Source organism: Aureobasidium namibiae, assembly GCF_000721765.1.
Source record: "Aureobasidium namibiae CBS 147.97 unplaced genomic scaffold scaffold_36, whole genome shotgun sequence".
In the NCBI taxonomy this organism is placed as follows: domain Eukaryota; kingdom Fungi; phylum Ascomycota; class Dothideomycetes; order Dothideales; family Saccotheciaceae; genus Aureobasidium; species Aureobasidium namibiae.
Window position 1 is genome coordinate 1 of NW_013581173.1, and position 21758 is coordinate 21758.

The 21758-nt window shown below is 51.2% G+C and overlaps 9 protein-coding genes across 9 annotated transcripts; 6 read left to right on the plus strand and 3 right to left on the minus strand.

The window, feature by feature from the left end:
- Window positions 1-391: 391 nt before the first annotated feature.
- M436DRAFT_68391 (NAD(P)-binding protein) lies at window positions 392-1084 on the minus strand (the record flags this gene model as incomplete). The annotated part of the gene is made up of 1 exon (XM_013566874.1): window positions 392-1084. The coding sequence occupies one exon, from the start codon at window positions 1082-1084 to the stop codon at window positions 392-394; it is 693 nt and encodes a 230-aa protein (XP_013422328.1).
- A 408-nt stretch (window positions 1085-1492) lies between these two features.
- Window positions 1493-2032, plus strand: M436DRAFT_59028 (uncharacterized protein; the record flags this gene model as incomplete). The annotated part of the gene is made up of 1 exon (XM_013566870.1): window positions 1493-2032. One exon carries the CDS (start codon window positions 1493-1495, stop codon window positions 2030-2032), a length of 540 nt encoding a protein of 179 aa, XP_013422324.1.
- Window positions 2033-2478: 446 nt separating this feature from the next.
- Window positions 2479-3315, plus strand: M436DRAFT_86632 (uncharacterized protein; the record flags this gene model as incomplete). The annotated part of the gene is made up of 1 exon (XM_013566875.1): window positions 2479-3315. The coding sequence occupies one exon, from the start codon at window positions 2479-2481 to the stop codon at window positions 3313-3315; it is 837 nt and encodes a 278-aa protein (XP_013422329.1).
- A 1575-nt stretch (window positions 3316-4890) lies between these two features.
- M436DRAFT_86633 (MFS transporter) lies at window positions 4891-6886 on the plus strand (the record flags this gene model as incomplete). The annotated part of the gene is made up of 3 exons (XM_013566876.1): window positions 4891-5000; window positions 5051-5304; window positions 5355-6886. 3 exons carry the CDS (start codon window positions 4891-4893, stop codon window positions 6884-6886), a joined length of 1896 nt encoding a protein of 631 aa, XP_013422330.1.
- A 520-nt stretch (window positions 6887-7406) lies between these two features.
- Window positions 7407-9500, plus strand: M436DRAFT_68395 (alcohol oxidase; the record flags this gene model as incomplete). Its single annotated transcript, XM_013566877.1, has 4 exons — window positions 7407-7453; window positions 7510-7855; window positions 7908-8117; window positions 8175-9500. The coding sequence occupies 4 exons, from the start codon at window positions 7407-7409 to the stop codon at window positions 9498-9500; spliced, it is 1929 nt and encodes a 642-aa protein (XP_013422331.1).
- A 1941-nt stretch (window positions 9501-11441) lies between these two features.
- On the plus strand, window positions 11442-13265 carry M436DRAFT_86635 (maltose permease; the record flags this gene model as incomplete). Its single annotated transcript, XM_013566878.1, has 4 exons — window positions 11442-11636; window positions 11689-11946; window positions 11993-12885; window positions 13022-13265. 4 exons carry the CDS (start codon window positions 11442-11444, stop codon window positions 13263-13265), a joined length of 1590 nt encoding a protein of 529 aa, XP_013422332.1.
- A 519-nt stretch (window positions 13266-13784) lies between these two features.
- M436DRAFT_86636 (uncharacterized protein) lies at window positions 13785-15968 on the minus strand (the record flags this gene model as incomplete). The annotated part of the gene is made up of 2 exons (XM_013566879.1): window positions 13785-15665; window positions 15717-15968. 2 exons carry the CDS (start codon window positions 15966-15968, stop codon window positions 13785-13787), a joined length of 2133 nt encoding a protein of 710 aa, XP_013422333.1.
- Window positions 15969-16883: 915 nt separating this feature from the next.
- Window positions 16884-18431, plus strand: M436DRAFT_77098 (putative cytochrome P450 monooxygenase; the record flags this gene model as incomplete). Its single annotated transcript, XM_013566880.1, has 1 exon — window positions 16884-18431. The coding sequence occupies one exon, from the start codon at window positions 16884-16886 to the stop codon at window positions 18429-18431; it is 1548 nt and encodes a 515-aa protein (XP_013422334.1).
- Window positions 18432-18940: 509 nt separating this feature from the next.
- Window positions 18941-20420, minus strand: M436DRAFT_59012 (uncharacterized protein; the record flags this gene model as incomplete). The annotated part of the gene is made up of 6 exons (XM_013566868.1): window positions 18941-18974; window positions 19036-19155; window positions 19207-19280; window positions 19334-19373; window positions 19427-19925; window positions 19991-20420. The coding sequence occupies 6 exons, from the start codon at window positions 20418-20420 to the stop codon at window positions 18941-18943; spliced, it is 1197 nt and encodes a 398-aa protein (XP_013422322.1).
- Window positions 20421-21758: the final 1338 nt, after the last annotated feature.

The window sequence follows — 21758 nt, forward strand, 5'->3', positions numbered from 1 at the left end:
CTTCGAGAGGGTTAATCTACCTATAGAGGAAGGAGAGGAGACCGTAAAGGAGGAATAGGACGAATAAGAAGAATAAGGGGACTATGTGGATAGACAGGGTGACCCCTCAGAAGGACAGGGTCGCAGTGATGACGACGACGACGTTGGCATTGGAATTATTCCACTAGATAATTGACATGGAATGTTGTATTAGCTAGAAGTAGTGGCATGGCATGGCATGGAGCCGAAATTCCACCGATTCCATGTAACGTCCGCTCTGGGAGGAACGAAACTCCGCGCCACCTTGATGTACTAGCACCGCCACTTACACGCATCGATTTGCTCGCACGACAATTGATATGGTTCGCTATGATACATTGGCTGAGCTGATATACATAGACATACAAAGCAATCACGGGTCAACAATCTCAACCTGAAGATCATCACGCGACTCATATAGAGCCCAAGTCTTGTTCGCAATGTTCTCAGCATTGCACTCGGGATGCTCGTCAGCAACAACGCCTCCAACGACCACCATGCCACAGTATACACCCTCCTCTTTATACTTCTTGTGCATACTGTGCACCAAATTGTGCTGACCAGCCTTGCATACCGACAGCGAAAAGACCTCTGGGATGGGTTCCTTGTAGATGGAGCCTGATGTGCAGAGGAAAGCGGGCTTGTGCGACTTCTTCGCGGCTAGCAGTTTCGGTACAGCCCATTGGACGACAGCATAGCATCCTGTTATTTTGATTTTGATGTCTAGCTCGAGCTCTTCCATGGGCCACTCGACAAGAGTGCTAGGGCCGACTCGAGCGGCATTGAAGAGAACGACTTCAAGGGGAGTGTCGCCCAATGCCTTGTCCACCTGCGCAAGTGCCGAGGGGATTCCGGACGTGTTTGCGAGATCAATAGGCAAAGTCGAGACGTTGGCGGACGGCGTCTTGTTGCGGATGAACTGAGCGTCCTTCTCGAGACGTGAGGGGTCGCGTGAGAGGAGGATGATGCGCTTGAAGCCGTGCGAAGAGAAGGTGCGGGCGACGTGGCTGCCGATTCCAGGGCCACTGCCCACCACTACTAGAGCGCCGCGCGTATCACTTGCCATCTTGTCTATGTTTCTTGAGATTGTTGTATTGGTGTCTGGAAGGATCCTGCTGATTGCACAGGCAAGCAGGAAGATGCAGCACAAACACGCGTCGTTTCGACTACGTCACCACCGAGCTTGCCGCGTCTCCGACAGACTTTCGCTCACTCTCCTTCTGATTCATCCTTGGACAACCACGTTGTCGCTTCATAGGCTGACGATTTTCTATGATCCTTCTGTATTAAGCTGACCAATACATAGTGTCGTCCCTCTTCGGTATAGCAGAGGTAAGAATAGAACAATCAAGCCTCGACAAGCATTCACAAGCATCTACAAGACTGCAGGCTAAGCTCCATTTGTTTTCTCTTTTTCTCCTTCTATCTGCGATACTCCAAGCATCCAGTTGATCATCTACATACCTCCAGAATCATGTCGCGAAACACCTCAGACCCCTTGCCAGTCTACACCCAAGATGCTCCCTGTGACCCTGAGCTACCGGCGACTGACCCACCACAATACTTACGCCGCACAGCTTCACAAGAAGCCGCCAACCTCGCATCCCTGAAAGCATGGGCAGAGAAACGCGATATGATGAACGGCGGCGGCTACATGGAGACCTTCCACATCGGCGGCCAAACCGTAACCAACGGCCACATTGTTCAGCCCAACACTTCTTCCGCCACCACATCTCACGACTTTCCTTCTGCATCCGAGGAAAAGGCAACACTTGCTCAGCAACAAGACCTCGACGCAGAAGGTGCTGGTGCGTCGCAGCAAGACAGTGATGGCAGTCGTCCAGGAGTCGGCAAACGCATCTCGGGCTTCTTAAAGAGGATCAGCCCTGCTGAGAGAGCACAGCAGAAAGCTATGGCCATGACTGCTGAGGAGGAAGCTGCTGATGCGGCAAAGTATCCCATGTCTGAAGGCACTTATGGCTGGGAGAACTACGAGCCTGCGAACAAGCGATAGATTGTTTCCATTCTTATCGGAGGGTCTGGACAGGCGTCTAATGATTTCACGAAACGGTGTGCTTTTGATGATTGCTATTCGACCACGGCGTTTCTGATACAAGAGTTCTGAGCAGGCAATGCGTAATTTCGGTTGAGTTCTTGCTTGATGATCTCTGTGCACAATCCTTACTGGGTCAGCAAGCTGCATCTGACTTACTGCTTCCATATGACATCTCCCAAAGACTCAAGTATTGCAACACGATGACATATAATAAAGGTTTCTCTTCCAAGGGCAATCCAAGACACCAAGACATCGCCCCGCAATCCTTCGGCGTGACCTCCGTCGCAAAGTCTCTCACTTCTCCAAGGACTTTGAGTGTTTCGTTTACATGCTGTCGAGAATCGCACTCACATCCACCAAAACAGAAAATCATTGCAGATACTTCTGCGTCGCTAGAAGTCCGAATGTCATCGCACCTCGACCAGTGGCTCGAACGCGAAGGAGTTGCACGGTGGGGCATCCTAGAGTCGCACACAAAAGTGCTCAAGACATTACTCCAGGACAAGACCACTGCACAGGACGCAGCAAAAGAACTTGTTGACACCGCTACACTGAGCCCCGATCCATCAGACACAGCATACCGTCTCTGGAACCTGCTATTTCACACTGCTGCCGCTTTCCCCGCACACATCGACCACGTAGTCCGACTGACCTTGGCCATCCGCAGAATACCTCCAAGTCCCGAAAGTCCCAATACACTGTCTTACTCTCTATGGTCACATTGGCAGGATACCCATAGCTATTACTACACCTGGCGAACACTCAGACCTTCATCACCAGGCAGCTTGATGGGTGCAGAGCATTGGATCAACTTTACGGCATTCTCGGCTGAATTGATACACCATGGTGATGAAAAGGCGATGCGAGAGATTGGTATCACAGCTTTCTTCGACCTCAGAGATGCGCTCGAGACAACACTCGAGACTCGCGCGAGGGATTTGTCAAAGAATGCTGTCGTTACAGCTGATCAATCACTGCAGACTGATACCATAGCTGCTGCGCAATGGGTTATGCATGCAGGCTGCCAACTCATGCAGGTCCAGAACCACTTCTTCGGGAATAGGTGGACTAAGGGGTTGAGTAAGAAGACGGAGCTTTGGGATGGTGAGCCAGGCTTTTCGCGAGCGAGGTGGAAGTTTTGGGCAGAGAGATTTGGTGAACGTGCGAAAGATGTGGAAGCGAGGGAAATGGTTAAAGAAGCTGCTTGTGTGATTCGCGCGAACCTTGGCGAAAGCACTTGACCGAGTATTGGGAGATACTCGAATCGAATTTGCCGTCCACGTTCTCTGCACCACTCTTGAATAATGCTGTGCTTTTGAAAGGCGCTGAACATCGCACGAAAGACGAAAATCCTTGCAGCATAGTCAGTCCCGTTATCGTCCTTTGAGAAATCAGTTCGTCTTGGTTCGTGACCAACGGTCAACGGCTCTCATGTCGTCAGGCGCATAGGTGTTTGAGCTTCCAATATCGGTGTGGAGTCTCCAGTCATTTCGGCCAGGATTTGTAGATACTTTTCCGCCGCCGCCGTCGGAGCCTCGCTGTTCTAGGGAGATTCCGCCTATACAGCCGTTTTCCCTTTCGAAAGGACTTCCTAGTGGCCCCGCTTGAAAAAGGTTGACGGGCTGATTAAAAGCACTGTATCACCTCCTTTGAGCAAGAGTTTTCTAATCAAGACTGACAGAGTTTGCTGCTGGCTCAAGTTGTGAGCACGAGCTTCTAGGGTATGTCGTGGAGTTTCTCCTCGCGGGAGGAACCGCCGTGTGTTTTTTCACGGCTGGGGAGAGGAACGAAGTCAAAGCTTGAAGCCTGCAGATCTTTCGGCCTCCGTGGAACGCGTCGAGTCTTTGCTTCCCCTCTTCCTGATCACCTATCCTGCATCGCTTTTGCCAGGCGTCTATGGAGAAGTTAGTTTCCATACATACCGCAAACAGCAGTTGCAGAATAGTTCACCAAGCACCTCCGTGATAGCTCGCGAGGCAGTTCTCAGCGCCAGCGCCAATGGGTGGAAGCATGTCGCGCGAGGCGCACCTGGCGCACACGCCAACCACCGCCAAAAAGCGTAAATGGTGGTAAAGCTTCTATAATCTACTATTGCCGAGCAACGAGAAGGGCGCCCTACGAACCGCGACTCGAAGATGAATCATCAAGCGGCTCCACGCGAACATGGCGCCTCTCACTCAGGAGACTGTTGTTACTTGAATTGGGATATGATATGCAGGATCTGGAAGCAAACCAGAAGCTTTGATCGCCAGTGTCAGAATCTCTGACCCTGAAGGATCTCCACGTTCTTCGGGACATCCACTGTACAGCTTTCTGGAGGATCATCATACAGTTACACCGGAGATGCTTGAGACACGCTATACAGGAGCCGCCACCTGAACGGGCAAGCCACATTCACGACGTGGCAATACATACTCCGCTTGGCAGATCCGGCATCCCCGAACGGAATGCAAGGTTTGAAAGATACCTTCTGATCCGAAGTGGTTTTCGTGCCGGTTTGAGACTCCAGCCGACAAGTAGGCCCGATAGGCACCTCCGCCGTGCCGACTACTGATGCATAACCAGCCACGCAAGCCGCGCAGTGCCCATGATATGGGGTCGTTTCGGAGAGTTGCGAACCTACCATGCTACGTGGGGTAGTATCGTAAATCGGACCAGTCACACGACTTGGAGAAGTGTCGCGGGGCCCCATGGAGGAACTAAAACTTAGCCCGTTAGTACTCACGGCCTGCAAGGAGGTCGCATGTTATAAAGAGTGAGGTCTTCCTCAGTCCCCGGTCAAGAAGAGCATTCTCCCTTCTCACTCAATCGTCATCATGGCTCACAACGAAGACATCAGTTCTGATCCTACCCACGATCGCTTCAATGTTGCCGAAGAGAAGCGTCAGGCCAGAGTTGCAGAGTTGACCGACAATGTCACTGGAGAGTACGTCGGAACCCGTTCGCCTGCACGTTATCCTGACTGACCTTGCAAAGGATCCGTAACCCACTTGTCGGTGTGCCTCGCGACACTTTGATGCGTTCTGCCGAAAAGTTCGCCGCGGACAATGATCTTAACGACATCCTGCCTCTCCTCAAGAAGGGTGCTCTGGCTGCTCAGAACCCTGCTGAGGTTGCCCTCATGTCCGACTTCACCGATGAAGAGAAGGAGATCTTCCAGGAGGAGATTACTCACAAGTGGCGCCAGCCGAAGATTCTCTATGTAACCATCATTCTCAACTCCGTTGCTGGTATGCATGCACCTCTTCTGAGCACAAATCAATTTCTGACTCGGAGATAGCTGCCATCCAAGGATGGGATCAAACTGGTTCCAACGGAGCGAACTTGTCTTTCCCTCAAGCATTTGGCATTCCTGAGAGTGGTGCTGTCTGCGAAGCTGCAGGCACTTGCTCATCCAACCAATGGCTTGTCGGCTTCATCAACTCATGCCCATACCTTGCCATTTTCCTCTTCGCTGGCTGGATCTCTGACCCTCTCAATCACTGGCTCGGTCGTCGTGGTGTCATATTCATTGCTGCTGTCTTCTCTCTTCTCGCTCCCATCGGTATGGCAGTCACACAGAACTGGGAGCAACTTGTCGTCACTCGTATCCTGCTTGGTATCGGTATGGGTTTGAAGGAGGTCACCGTCCCTGTCTTCTCTGCTGAGGTTGCTCCTACCAAGATCAGAGGTGGTTTGGTAATGTCGTGGCAGATCTGGACTGCTTTCGGTATCCTTCTCGGTACATCCGCCAACCTTGCCGTCAAGGACGTCGGTGATATTGCATGGCGTCTGCAGCTCGGATCGGCCTTCATTCCTGCTGTTCCTCTTGTTCTCGGCATCTGGTTCGTCCCCGAGTCACCCAGATGGCTCATGTCAAAGAAGAAATATGGCAAGGCCTACCAGTCGCTTCTTCGTTTCCGCGGCAAGCCCATTCTCGCTGCAAGAGAGCTGATTTACATCTACGCTCAGATGGAGCAGGAAGTCATGCTCATCGAGCAGTCTGGTCTTCCTGCTAACGCAGGATTCTTCACTCGCTTCATCGAGTTATTCACCATCCCCCGCCTGCGTCGTGCAGTACAGGCTTCCGGTATCGTCATGATTGGTCAACAGATGTGTGGAATCAACATCATCGCTTTCTACTCTTCAACCATCTTCGCGAATGCAGGTGCGACCGTTACTGGTGCCCTCCTCGCATCATGGGGCTTTGGTATCATCAACTTCATCTTTGCCTGGCCAGCTGTCTGGACAATTGATACATACGGTCGTCGCGCACTTCTCCTGTTCACCTTCCCCAACATGTGCTGGACCTTGCTGGCTGCCGGTCTCTGCTTCCTTATTCCCGAGGACTCCGCAGCTCACCTTGGTCTCATCGCGCTTTTCATCTACCTGTTCGACGCCTTCTACTCTCCTGGTGAGGGACCCGTTCCCTTCACCTACTCTGCTGAGGTGTTTCCCCTATCGCACCGTGAAGTTGGTATGTCTTGGGCTGTCGCCACAAACAACTTCTGGGCCACCGTCGTCTCTCTCACCTTCCCTCGCCAACTCCGCGCATTCGGCACGACTGGCGCCTTTGGCTTCTACGCTGCTATGAATGCCCTTGCTTGCGCCATGATCTTCCTATGGCTTCCCGAGACCAAGCAGCGTTCCCTTGAGGAGTTGGACTACGTCTTTGCTGTTCCTACCCGCACTCACATGAGTTATCAGCTATTCCAGGTCTTGCCATACTGGTTCAAGACCACGATCCTGCGCCAGAAGGGTCTGCCCGAGCCTAAGCTCTACCACTTCCACAGTGACTCCACCGTACTTGAGATGGAGAACATGAAGGCTTGATTGAATGATTATATCTATCCTGTATCAGCGCTGGGATCAGTCAGATTTTGAGGCTTGTATACATAGAATAATCACAAGTTCCAAGTTCACTCCTGAAGCTTTGGCTCCAATAAGCCACTTTCATTCTGATGTCGGATCCAAGAAAGTCTCAGAGCAGGTGACAAGACCACGTGCTGAGCACCTGGTAAGGAAACCTGCCTAGCCCTAAGATCATCCCAATAGCCATGGACCCTCGCCGCAGCGGGGTGATAAGCCTCATCTTGTTCCGTCGCGCCGGGAGCGACTTTGAGAAATAGACTTCCATGCCCGCACTTCAGAGGGATCATACTAGACTCTATACAGCCACGGCCTCGGCTACCCCACCTTGTTTCCTATAACGGCCGTTAAGAATGCGGGGTGGTGCGGAGCATGTTCCGTGGCCCCTGATATCCTGTGCGTTACAAGTACATGAGCTGCTGCATGTGCTAGGTAGGGATCCTTTTGTGTGTAATCCTTGCAATCACCTTCTGAGACAATCATCATGACCACCCACGTGGAAGGCCGCGAGTACGATGTTATCTTCGCCGGGTACGTTCAGCGATGACAGAGAGCAAATTAGCACACCATGCTTACTCTATCTGAAGCGGCGGCACTGCAGCCTGTGTCGCAGCCGGTCGTCTTGCCAGAGCTGACCCCAGTCTCTCTATTCTTCTCGTAGAAGGAGGCAAGAACAACTACAATGACCCCACAGTCACGAATCCCGCCATGTATCTGTCTCATCTTGTTCCTGGATCTCAGACTGCACTTTTCTATGAAGCAAATTCTGAAGAGGCGCTCAACGGTCGCAAAGCAATAGTTCCTTGCGGTGGCATACTCGGTGGTGGGAGTTCCATCAACTTCATGATGTATACCCGTGCTCAGGGAGCGGACTTCGACGACTGGGAGACTAAAGGATGGTCCGCTGAGGATCTTCTGCCACTGATGAAGAGGGTATGTCGCACATTCAATGTGGTATTCGAGAGACTGTGACTGACCGGCTCAGCTTGAAAACTATCATCTCACTGACCCGGACATCGATCAATCCCTGCATGGACACGATGGTCCTGTCAATATCTCTTACGGCACATACTTTCAAGAAGAAGCAGCGCAGGATCTGTTCAACGGTGCTATTGCCACCGGACATGAGATCCACGCAGATGTACAGGATCTGAACAAAGACATCAGAGGACTGAAGGGTGTTGGAGTGTTTTCTGTAAGTCTTCCATCCAAGCTTCGTCATCCAAGGGACAATTTGCTAATGTGTATGCAGAAATGGGCCAAGTACATTTCGCCAGAGGGCAAGCGTCAGGATGCCGCCCATACTTATATCCACCCATTGCTGCAGTCAGGCGAATATCCCAACCTACATCTTCTGGTCGATAGCAAGGTTATTCGTGTGTTGTTTGACGACGATAAGAGAGCGACTGGTGTGGAGTACCTCACCAAACCCTCTTCACAGCCCGTTACTGGTGTCAATGCCACATCGACGCCATCGAAAGTCATGGCGAAGAAGATGGTAGTGGTATCCGCTGGTGCACTCGGCACTCCATCCATCCTTGAGCGTTCTGGTGTTGGAAGCAAAGACGTGCTCTCCAAACTGGACATCCCCGTCGTCAGTGACATTCCAGATGTGGGCGAGAACTATCAGGATCACCATCTCGTACTCTACCCTTACAAGACGACGTTGAAGCCCGAACAGACCCTCGACGCCCTTCTCAGCGGCCGCAAAGACTTTGGCGAAGCGATGCAGAATAACGATCCCATACTCGGCTGGAATGGCATTGACGCTGCATCCAAGATCAGACCCACGAATGCAGAGATCGAGGCCATGGGTCCACAGTTCAAGGAACATTGGGACAGAGACTTCGAGAACCGTCCAACTCGTCCCGTCATGTTGACAGGCGTAGTTCAAGCCTTCCTCGGTGATCCCAAGGTGCTCCCCCAACGCGAAGATGGCGTGCCAACGCAATACTGTACCATGGGTGCATACACCGCATACCCGTACTCCAGAGGCGAAATTCACATCGTCTCTAAGGACGTCGGTACACCCGCTAGCTTCAACACTGGTTTCTTCAGAGCAGAAGCGGACGTTCAGAAACAGATCTGGGCTTACAAGAAGCAACGAGAGATCTACCGCAGGACAGACGCGTACGACGGTGAACTGGCTATGGGTCACCCTGTGTTCCCTGAGGGTAGCAAGGCTGCATTGATCGATGGCCCAGCGGCAAAGTTCTCGTCTCAAGAGGATCGTAACAATCTTCCTGAAATCGAGTACTCGGTTGAAGACGACAGGGCCATTGAGAAGCATGTCAGAGACAACGTCAACACGACCTGGCATTCGTTGGGCACTTGTCGCATGGCTCCTCGGGAGAAGGGCGGTGTTGTCGATGCTAACTTGAACGTCTACGGCGTCAAGGGGTTGAAGTTGTGTGATCTTTCCATTTGCCCTGGAAACGTGGGTGCAAACACGAACAACACAGCTTTGCTTGTGGGAGAAAAGGCTGCTGACATTTTCGCGAGAGACTTGGGATTGGGCGAAGTGGGTGTGCCAGTCGAGAGAGTGGACTCTGCTATGCAGGCATTGAAGGTCAATTAGGACTTTTGTTCTATCTCTGTCTTTCTCTGCAACATGTACATACACAAATGCATGCGATCAACGTCTGCCACGGAATTCAAGAATCTGTGTCCACGGTGATGCCCTGTCATTGCATCCATGACACATAGTCACTGGCTCGTTGCAAACAGGGGTGATGCTCCAGCTGATTGACAGCAGGTGGGACAATCGCCGTCTTGGATGTCGCCTCTGTGTGTTGACGGAGATAGTTGCTGACATCAACGGATTTGGCCTTGCCTTCACCTACACCATAGGGTTGAAAGGCAGTTTGGTACGGACTTTCCCTTTGCCGTTCTTGAAAAAGGTTACGACATGTTCTCTCCATTGGCTGATGTCGACACCGTAGGAACGCAAGATTGACATGATCGGCGTCGACAAGAGGACAGCGCCACCGATGGCTTTGTACTCTTGCTCTAATCTTCCTTTGACACTCTTCTACAGCCCTGTCCACTCATAGGCACCGAGGAGGCGCTTGCTTAGATCGAGCGCTCCACCCTTCGCCGCTACCGTAAAGACCTTGCTCGTTTCAAGGGCGCTTCCGATGTTATCGAAGACTTGCGCCTTCGCACCCCCTGCTCTCGTTCTCGTTTTTTTGTGGCCGAAAACACCGGCCCTGCTCTAGCTTGCGCGTTGAGCAAGTCCAGCCTTACGCCTTTCCCTAGCCCTCGCCACTGTGGCGTTCATGCTCGGTGGCCGGCCAGGTTCCCGTCGCTCTTCCCCTTGGTGTCCCAGAGCTCGTGTAGAGTGATCAGCCAGTAGGGACGGACGAGCATCGCAGCAAGGATGCAGAGCGGCAACAACGAAGGACAGCAAGAAAGAGCAAGGAAGAAGGGCAGCAGGCAGAGTTAAGAGGAGGGCGCAATACTGTCTGCACGCAATGTATCAACTGACCACATCGTCCGAGGTATGCTGGTCTGCGAGAGCGCAACACAAAGCGTCACCAGAACGAGCCGAGCAGCTGTGACGAAGCTTCCGTGAGCAAGAGGGCTTATACTGGTCGCTCACGATCACGCTCAAGTCTTGGTCTCTATAGAGCTGCTGGAACAGGGGCATCGCAAGCTAGATATCCATAGCATAGATAGTCTTCATACCTCCAATCTCACTTTCCGCGCAGCCATCTCTTCGCAAACCCTTATCTTATTGAGTGGCGGCCAGGCAGTCAACTTTGCTTCGAAAGTATGTTCGTACTTGTTTTTTTGATCAGATGGGAATGTGGTATACCATGGATGGGTCCTGATTTTTCCCTTGATCCGGTCCGAAAGACACTCGCGTACTTGATTTCTTCGCATTCACATCACTTGTACCAGCTGGGACTCGTCACCAACAGCAAATCCGAGCCTTTGCATAACGACCACTCATGCCTACAACGATGCGCCGACTCCATCCGCAAATGACGAACGGACGGGAAACAGTGCGAGAGGGGAAGGAACGACTGGCGTTGTTTGGTATTGCCGCTTTAGACATCTTCAGTAACTCTTCCCGACCATTAGGTTTCCCGCTATAGCGCAGCGCCCTCCGGTGATCGAATGAGGCTTTGTCGCGCGATAGGTACCCGATTGAGCACTGCTTGTCGCTAACTTTGCGACGCCCCCACAAGACGAATCTGTCTAAGCGCCGTGCAATTTAACTTCACACGGCCATATTCGCAGTCAGACTGTCGGCCTACTTGCTGCTGGAGCCTGGAGAACCTTGACACGATGAACGGGTTGGATCGAGCAGTCTGGGCTATGCCCATGGGGAATACAGAGTCGTGGGAAGAAGCGGCGTTGGAAAATGGTGGGGTACAATATGGAGAGCAGGGCCATGACACGTGGTTATAAAGGTCATGTCTCTCCTACTCATCCCTTGTTTCATCCCTATCATCAATTCCCTTGACGGACATCCCTCTCTTCTCAATTTGTTACTCGATCCACTCAGACAGATATGGCCTCGCAAGAGAAGGACATGAAACATGACCACACTGAGATTCACGCAATCCATCACGAGGTGTTGGGCGATAAAGAAACCCTCAGCCATGCTTATGAGGCCGAGAATCGCGAACATGAGATGGGTTTGTGGGAAGCTTTCAAAACTTACCCTTGGGCTTGTTTCTGGGCCTTTCTCATGTGCTTCACTATCGTATGCAAATCCTTCACATATCATTCAAGAATTCGCTAACGATAGTGTGCAGGTCATGGAGTCTTTCGATATGTTCTTGTGCGGCAGTTGGCCTGCCCTCGGCGCCTTCCAGCGTAAATACGGTATCATGATCGCAGAAGGAAAGTTCGCAATTCCTACCAAGTGGCAGAGCGCGCTGTTCCAATCGGGTCAATGCGGTGCTTTTGTTGGAGTGTTCCTCGCAGGACCGATCACGAACCGCATCGGCTACAGGTTGACCACCGTCTGCGGCCTAGTCTTGATGATTCTCACAATCTTTGTGTCCTTTTTCGTAAGTTTTCAACATCTTGATCGCAGGCGATTACTGACCTCGCCAGGCCAATTCGCTCCCTCTCCTGGTAGTCGGACAAGCATTGGAGGGCGTGCCGTGGGGCTTGTTCATTGCGAATAGCCCGGCATATGCATCCGAAATCGTCCCTCTGGTGCTCAGGAGTTCAGCAGCGGCAACTCTGCAAATGTCATGGTCCATTGGTGCCATGCTTGTGGCTGCTGCCACGTACTCTTACAGTCACCGCATGGACCAGTGGGCTTGGAGAGTACCCATCGCTCTACAATGGGTGTTCCCGATTCCTCTCCTCGTCCTCGTATGGCTCTCGCCTGAATCGCCTTGGTGGCTTATTCGTCGCGGACGCAAGGAGGAGGCTCTCCGATCGATCAAGCGCCTCGGCAGCAAACGCCAAGGCAACAACGAGGAGACACTAGCCATGATGGAACGTACTGTCGAGATTGAGGCTCACGCGGGTGGCGAACCTAAGCTCACCGATCTGTTCAAGGGCACTGACCTCAGACGCACTCTTATCACCTGTTTCATGTACGCGTCACAGAACTTTGCAGGTAACTTGATCGCGAATCAAGCAACCTTCTTCTTCGAGCAGGCTGGCATGTCATCCGAGTTTGCCTTCAAGCTTAACCTCATCAACACGAGTCTGGGTCTGGTCGCGAACATCGCGTCTCTGCCGCTCGCTGGCTCACTCGGTCGTCGCACGATCTACCTTTGGGGAACAGCTTTCAACGCCACTATGCTCTTTACCCTTGGTGTCTGTGCTTCTGTCAAGCAGACTCAAAGTACCAACTATGCTCAGGCATGCCTTGGTGTCATAATTTCTTTCGTCTACGCCGGCACTCTTGGACCGATATCATACTCTATCATCTCCGAGACCTCTTCTGTGCGTCTCCGTGCACTTAGCACTGGTATGGGTCGTGCTGCTTAGTAAGTACAACCAAGCCCGTGAACAGACCACATCTCAGCAAGTCATCAGACGAGGATTCTGTCTGGTCTTGCGATGCTCTACTCCCACTCACTGTTTGTCTAATGTAAAACGGACAACTGCTAACACGAGCTCCAGCTATGTTTGTGAGATCCCAATGATCTATTTGGCTAGCAATCTACTGAACCCAACTGGGTGGAACCTCGCTGGCAAGTGCGGATATGTCTGGGGTGGTACTGCCACAATTTGTTGGTTGGTTGCATACTTTTACCTTCCCGAGCTCAAGGATCGCTCTTATCGAGAGCTGGATATTCTGTTCAACCGCAAAGCCCCTGCTAGGCAATTCAAAAAGACTGTCATCGATGTCAAGGACAATGACTAGATGGCGAAATCATGAAGAGGCTTCTGGTAAGGCCGTATTGATATGGGCAAGATTGTATCTATTTTGGGAAACAGTTCGTAGTATGATAGTTGAGTTAGAAGACAAGCTAGTGTCCTATCTTTGTTCTCAGCAAGCAGAAGCTAGGCCAAAACTCATCGTTTCCAGCATTTAGCCTTACAGTGTTGTTCGGTGATGCTCTACCACCTCTTATGCAGGGAGCTGGAACACATGTGCTCGGGAGACATGACTGCCAGTCGATCGATCAACGTAGAAGTATCGCAGGTGAAGAACGGACATCGACCACGATATGATTGTCAGACTTACCACATTCATGATCACTCCCGGTGCAAAGATGTATGTTGGAAAGCTAATCTCGGGATAGCATCATGAACAATTTTACCTATCGCAGATCTAGAACGTGAATCTGGTGAGTCTCTGCATACTACCCTCTCAAGCGGCATAATTTCAAACACTCTTGTATCGCTTTTCTGAGCTGTCTATGCAAAGCGGAGAATATGTTCACCCCCAAACATCCTGCTGCCATCTTTTGAATTTCTTTTGCTTATCGGCAAAACCTCTGCAGTCCTCCTCCGTCCACTGAAACCTTCCACATAACTCCTGATTGATGGTATTAGACACATCCCTCGCCATGGCTGCTGAACCGCAAATATATAAATTTGCATTGTCGTCGACGAGTAGCTTGCACACTGTCTCTGCGTGCTCAGCAACGCGATGTTGAACATATGCTCTCTCGCGTTCGTCATCAGCACGAGAAAATGCAACCACCAGTCTGAAAATGCCGCTGAATTGCTTCTGCAACTCTGCCAGCTCGGATGCATATATAAGATCTTGGTGTGGGTTACGGCAGCCGAAAAAGAGAAGCATGGTCCCCACTTCTTTGCCCATCGCTTGCATGCGTTCGCGTTCCTGCAAGAAAGCTCGGAAAGGTGCAATGCCGGTACCTGCCGCGATCATAATTATTGGGTGCGAGGCTGACACCGGCAGCTTGAAGTTGGAATTGCGGACATGAGCATGGATACGGCCGCCCACCAGCGAGTCTTCAGGACCATTGAGAGAATAATCGAGGTTTCGGCCGCGAGATTTTGAATCATCATCACGCGCCAACGACGTCTTGAGAGCCAAAAGATAGTTGGTGGAGAGGCCGGGTATGCGTTCAGCTGGACCGTTCAAGACAGTGTCAGAAATGACAACTGTAAGGGCTGCAGTTCTTGGGGTGACGGCCGAGGATGAAGAAATAGAGTAATATCTTGGTTGCATCACGGGCAAAGTCTCGACAATAAACGATAGTGGAAGCGCGCTCCAGACGCCTTCCTCTTTGGTGGTCAGCTCGAGAAGTCTTCCCAAATTGATATACCTCGAGCCGGTAAAGTTGGCAAATTTTCTTTTGTCAGTCAATGGTGCCAGAAAGTCTTTGATGGCACGTGTGGGTGCAAACTGCAGGAGTGAGGCAATCGTGCCTCTCGAGATGGGAGCACATATCTCTAGGTAGTGACCGAGCAAAGCCTCCAGAGTGGTGGGTGTAGGAATTTTGACCTTCACGTCATCATCTAAAGATAAGATGGTGATCGGCACCCGTGGTCGCTCAGTCAAACCAAGCACGTGTAGGAGTCTGCCGACTTCGATATCCGGATTGATGGGCCAGACGCCGAGATGATCGCCAGTCTTGTATCTCAGCTCGGGATGTTCATTGAGATCGACCTCTATGTGGATACAGTTGCGATGCTCTGAATCCTGAAACAGTTCCCTAGTCGTCTTCACAGGAAGTGAATACACAGCAGACATGCCGGTGTTTCCCTTGCTAGAGGCAGCATTATTCGAAGGTACGCCATGATGGAGATCGATGGGCTCGAGCGATTCATCGTCGAATACTTTCAGCGATGGCTCGTACACGGGATCGCGCTCGGTGTAGCCTAATTTTGTGCTGAACGTATGGATGACTCGCTCTTTCCATTCGAGAAAGTGTTCCTCAGTCTCGCCTTTTGCATCGTCTGCCATTCCAGTTGCCATCAACGCTTGGGCACCAAGGGCATTCAGGCGTTCAACGACGACTTTGATGACCTCGTTGTAATGCTTATAGTACGAGTTCCCGAGGCCGAAAGCCATATATCTGAGGTTCGATAGACACTTGTCCGAAGCAGTGTGAATCCATTCCCAGAACGAATGTAAATTGTCGCTTGGGTCACCCTCCCCGAAGGTCGAGGCAATGAACACACAAATCTTGGTCGCTGGTATCTGTGCGATAGAGGACGGCTCGTAGTCGGATGCATCGATTGACAGACTCTTGAGGCCGAGGCGCTGATGAAACTCTTTGGCGAGACGACTGGCCATGCGCTCCGCCGTTCCGCTCTGCGAGCCCCAGAAGATGACCAAATCGGCTCCCTAACCGACAAATCAACATGTCAACAGTAAACATCAATGATCATCGCTTACAGTTTCCTCAAGCTTCTCCATGATGTTGCGAGTTTGTTGAGCACGTGCCTTACCACCCATCTGTTCTTGCGGTCTCTCGAACCACTTATAATGATAGGGATCTGGCTTGTCCCACAGCCTGCCCCGAGACATGTATGCGGTGCTCGCAGCGCCTAGGATTGCCATCATCGCGAGGTCTTCGAGCCCAGCACCATATGGTAGACGTGTCAGGACATTGTTGAAGGAGAACCCAAACGCAAGCTCGATTGCCATCATGGCGATTTTAGAGCCAACGACGAGCGAAGGTATATCAAAGAGGTCAAGAGAAAACTTGTGGGGTCGGCAGCAGGATGTGCGAGATGTTGTGTTCGTGGACCAAGACCTGCTATATTATATGATAAATGCACGACGATGCCGAGCATAAGCTCACGACGGTCGCAGCGGCTCTGCTTGCTTGCTCAATGACTTAGAGGGTAATTTTCCACATAGGATCTTTTGAGTGTCCCACCGACTCATTGAAGAGCTCGAGCGACACACCTTCGACGAGGGGCAGGCGGATTCAGTGACCCACTGTTCGGACGAATTTCCCACTCGAGACAGATGAGACGCGTAGTCCGGGCTTCAGGTCTTGGCCATGTATTCTACCAGATCGTGAGAGTTTGGGAGCACGAGAGCCTGCCCACCACAAGCCTCGTGATCCCCTGCCTTCGCAACTCCCACGCACACACACACACAGATGAGACCTCGGCAAGAATTCCGGGGTAGGTCATGTGGGGAATACAGCAACACCACTGACGCCATTCGTCACTGCCCGGCGATCCATCGGGTGATGTTACTGGATTCGTGTCCGGACATGAATGCCTATCTGGTAAAAAGCAGCAATGCCCGGGATCAGGTGTTTATAACACGTGTCAGTCTGAGCTAGCAGCGGTGTTGTCAGTTGTGTCCCCAGACCACGAATTGTGGAGCCTCAGCGCGGGGCACATTGTTACGAGCTAGACTTTTTGACCGATCGGAGATTGACAATGTCTGGTCGTCCGCTCAAGATTACCATACTGGGAAAACTCGCCTTTGGTTTGAAGCCATGTGTGATCCTGGAATGAGTATTTATCATGTTCCATCGTCTTTTCACCCTCGCAAGACTTCAAGCCCTTCCACCATCTCCCAGGTCGCCGCAATCATCTCACAATGTTTACATTTCTGTTAGGCATATCTGCAGTCTTTGCGGGTCTTCTGGTTCTCGTTGCTAAATGGACATTCGATTACTTCCGAGATGTCAAGGGCCTGAGAAGGTACCCGAACATGCACTTGTTCTCCGGCATCTCGAGTCTTCCTTTCATGCTGCTTTCCGAGAAGGGTTTTCGATCGAAAAAGCTACACGAGCTACACATCTCCGGTATGCCTGTTGTCAGAGTCGGACCTAATTCTCTCTCGTATGGTGACGTCAGAGCTATCAAAGACATCTACGGACATAACACCAAATGTACAAAGGATGGACAATACGTCGTCACGGCTGGCACACATTACCATCTGGCCGACGTAGTCGACAAGAAGGAGCATCAACGGAAGCGCAAGGTCCTTTCCTCAGCCTACGCTCTGAAGAATCTCGAAGAATGGGAGTTCAAAGTTGCAGACAAGACCACCCGCCTAATCAACCAGATGGACAAGCGATGCAGTGATCACGGTCATAATGAAATCGTCGACTACAAGCCTTGGCTGAACTACTTCACACTGGATGCTATTGCCGACATTGGTCTCAGCCATCGTCTCGGCTTCCTTGACCGAGGTGATGATCGCACGACATCGCTTCGTTTAGACGGTTCCAGCTTCGAGTCGAGTTTTCGCGAATGTCTTTATGCAAACTCGCAAGCAAATTCGGTCATGGGCTATTGCTATGACTACTACAAGCAATTAGTCAAGCTTAGCAAGTGGCTTCCGCACTATAATCGTTTGTGGAAGCTTAACGAAGGTTGGGACGGTATCGTCTTGAACCTCACAACAGAGCGCTTAAAGCGCTACCAATCGGGCGAGAAGCTCGATGACTTCTTTACAGCCATGATGCACGACAAAAATGGTGTTGCCAACAACCTCGAGTTTGGAGAAATCGCCGCCGAAGTGTCTATCATGATGAACGCTGGATCGACGACGACTGCAATCGCAATGGCGAATGTCATGTACATGCTTCTCAAGAACCCGGAATACATGGAGAAACTTCGCGATGAGATTGACCACGTGTTTGACGAGGACGAGGTAGTCGCATCTTATGAGAAGGTCAAGTACCTGCCATACCTACGCGCTTGCCTTGACGAGTCGCTACGCATCTTCCCACCTACATCTCATGGTCTCACTCGCACGACACCACCTGAAGGAGCTTTCATCTGCGGCGAATTCGTCCCTGGAGATACTAGCGTGTCAATCTCTGCCTTTGTTGCTCATCGCGACCCTAATATCTTCCCGGATCCCGAGAGCTACAAGCCCGAACGTTGGCTAGGCGAAGCAGGGAAAGACCTGGGACAATATTTCATCGCTTTCTCTGCCGGCGCAAGGGGTTGCATCGGACGCAACATCTCGTATCTCGAGCAAACAGTGGTTCTGACCAGTATGATACACAGGTACGAGTTCAGTCTGGTGGATCCAGCATTTGAGCCGGAGAGACACGAGTGGAACAACTTGCATCTTTCGGAGTTGCCGGTAAGAATTCGGAGGAGATGTCACAACAGATCGCCTGGAAAGTAGGCAGTCATTGTCTAGGAACTCAATATATCATACAAGTTTTTGTCGTGCGGAGATCCCGATTCACCAGACTCAACTACGCGATCTGAACGCTTCGCAGTCTGTAATATGTTTGCAGGGTCTTGACAGTCGTCAAACCTTGACGCAGAGGCTCATTGGTCTCGTCGGTGCACGATTCGGGAATCTGAACAGCAGGTTTCAGATGCGTGGCATGCCTGACGTCAATGCTCTGAGACCTTGCAAATTAGAAGATGTTGCCATGGCGAGTCTCAAGGGTCTGCTGCGCGACGTGAGTCGGGGAGGGTAGTTATGATGCCGATTGGGCCAAGAGTCAACATGTTCCTGATTGACTTCCGAGGGAACCCTGAGTAGAGTCGATTGGAGTAGGGTCGATTAGCGCTATCAGTAGGCTGTTTGTCCGACGCGCATAGCAAGACCACTAACAGATCTTCCCGGCAGCGGAAGGTGGGTCAAAAGTAGTTTCCTTGTGCTCATCGGCGGCCGAGCATGGTTTACCAACCCCAGACTTCTCTGAGATGATCCTGCCTGATCATGATGTCAGTTCACGATTCCGAAACCTTCAGGCATAGGGGACCAAACCACGTACACGGGTTGCGTAGGCCAAGCGTACACTTTTTGAGCCTCGACCAGGATTCCATGGAGCGCTTCTTGCTCTCTACGTTCGGTGAAGCGGTCCCCACCCAAAGCAATAATAAGGCAAGCATGGCTGTACGCGTCAGATCGTTTATAGTCGGCGAGATCCTTCACCACGACTCACACATAGCTGGCCGTCATGGACGGGGTGGCTAACGCTATACCGCAGCTGATCATGACCTGCTCCTTCAAAGATTTCTAGATCTCGATGAGTTTGTATCAAGCAAATCATTCACAAGAAAATTTCTTACCTCTGCATCTTGCAACGCGTATCGATGTGCTATTCCCAGCCTTGGTAAGTCAGTCATTGTCCAATGTATATAGACGTAATTCATCAAATGCACCTTGGGATCCTTGGATTGTACACGGCGAGGAGTGCTCGGCCAAGATGATAGTGCTGCACTCCTGTGATGATCGCCGCGTTAAGGTACCAAGACTTCGGAAACACGGTCGAAGAGTCGCAGGTTTCAGAATAGAGAGGCGTATATGACGCCGGCTTCTGCTCGAACCAGGAATCGAAGTGCTGAACTATCTGGTCGTAATTAGATATGGAGTGTTCCGTCTCATCGAAGCAAAACTGGACGAGCTCAGCGACTCGTGCGACTATACTGTTAGCCCATTCGAAATCATCATTTGGATTCCAAGGGACGTCCATGGTACAGCGTTTGAACGATTCGTGGATAGGCCTCTGTTTGATGAAGGAAACATAGATCTCTTGCCTCAGTCCATACCAGTAGACTGCATTTCGCAGGCCGCCAGCGAAGGCGCGATGATGCTCTTGGGCACCCATCAAAAGACGGGTTCCCAGCAGATAGTTTTCTACACCTGAGCCTGACATGGACACTATATGACAGCAATAGTCAAAGTTAGTTGAATGCCTCGAATGGCGCTGCGGTCGGTGCACTAACTTTCGAGTTCCTCGAGATGACGAAGGATGACTGTTGCAGCCAAAATATTCTCATCCGTAATGGCTTCCGCATCGCAAAGCTTTGGTATCAAGTGTTTGAGGCATTCTTGGCTGTGTCTGTCTGACACCACTGGGTCGAAATCAGAGACCGCCGACAGATACTTTGCAGAGACAGCAAAGACTGCATTGAGCAGTATGGGACACATCAATGCTCTCTGGGGCACAACAAGAGAGAAGTGCCGATCCCTGTCGCACAGATCAAAAGAAGGAGCGATGCTGTCGATGAAGAAGCGCATGAGTTGTGCCTCTTGGCCGCTGATCAATTGGTGCATCCTGGTCTGTAAGTAGGGTCCGCCGAGAGCATTGCTTCTAATTGTTATGCTGGACGCATTCAACGGTGTCGCTATCTCAGAAGCTGCGAAAGGTGTCATCGTCGTCTTGTCTGGTGGTGAAAATGACTCCTGCATCTCGGCTCGTGGCAGTAGAGTGGCTTCTTGAGATGGATCGAAGAAGACATCTTCAGCCGCTTGTGTGAGCCCCTGGATCGTGTCGTGCATAGCGCCACCGACTGCTGGCGAGCTCTGTCGCTGGATGGTACAATGAGAATGTACATCGTGATGGGAAGACTCTTGGAGGTCCAGCTCCTCTGAAAGCGCTTCTTGCGTTGTATGCGATTGTACATCAACCGGCAAATCCGGTGTTTGAGAAATCTGGGTTGTGAGGGGATAAGAAGAAGGCGTCATGTATGTCACGGGCTGTATGTCTGCCGCAGACTCTGCAGGCGCCGAGGAGACGTTTCCTGGTCCGCGGTCCTCATGAATCTCTTCGATCATGGGTGGACTCTCTGATTCTGCGTCTTGACCATATGTTGCCGTGATTTCGCTTGTTTGATCTATGAACTTGAGCTTGCGCGACACTTTGACCCATTTGTAGCTTTCCTCATCATGGCGTGATGATTCACTGCGACCATCAAAGAAAGTGCGGTTCAGTATCCTAGAAAAAGACAATCTCAGTAAGCCAGATCGAACACGACACACAAAAGCCGCAGAGTGAGTGTAGTGCCTCCAAGTGTAAAGGGGATATTTTAGTTGACGTGTATCTTGGAAAGTATGTTCGCGTGGAACACTGCGAACGCGAACATGTTGTTCTTATGCAATACCTAACTTACCTTGCAAGGGCGTCCTGTCTGAAATGAAGGTCAGTACTTCGCGTGCACTTGAGACCAGCTTGGCTACATCTAGAACACGTTGGCTCTGCTTTGTCACTGCACAGGGCCGAGCTGAAGATTAGCAGAGATGCACTGGGCCAAGGTGTGCGCTTGCGTGTGCTAATACCATCTAAGATGCTTGTTCCGGCAATACTTCGAGGTCAGCAATTCAATTCGTAACCCATCTGGCAGATAGCGAAGTCATACCTGGCAGCCCAATTTTCTAAACCCTGACATTTTCCAGTGAATCCGAATGGGAAATCATGTAGGGCTCGGAGGAAACACTCTGGATATGATCACCTCGGCTATGAAAATCCGTACCCCTCACGCGGAACCTTGCCAACTTGTGACAAATTAGGAAATTCTGCATAGGTGCAGCTTACAGTGACGTGCCAAAAGTCTCCGTACGGCTTCCCCGCTTCTACTACCTCTTCGCGCGACACTCCCTCTTTGATCAATCATAACAATGTTAATATGGCTACTTTACTTGCGATGATTCCATATAATCGTTGTCCTAGCACGTAGTATGCACCTAGCTAATAAGTAGCTCTTCTTAGTGCCT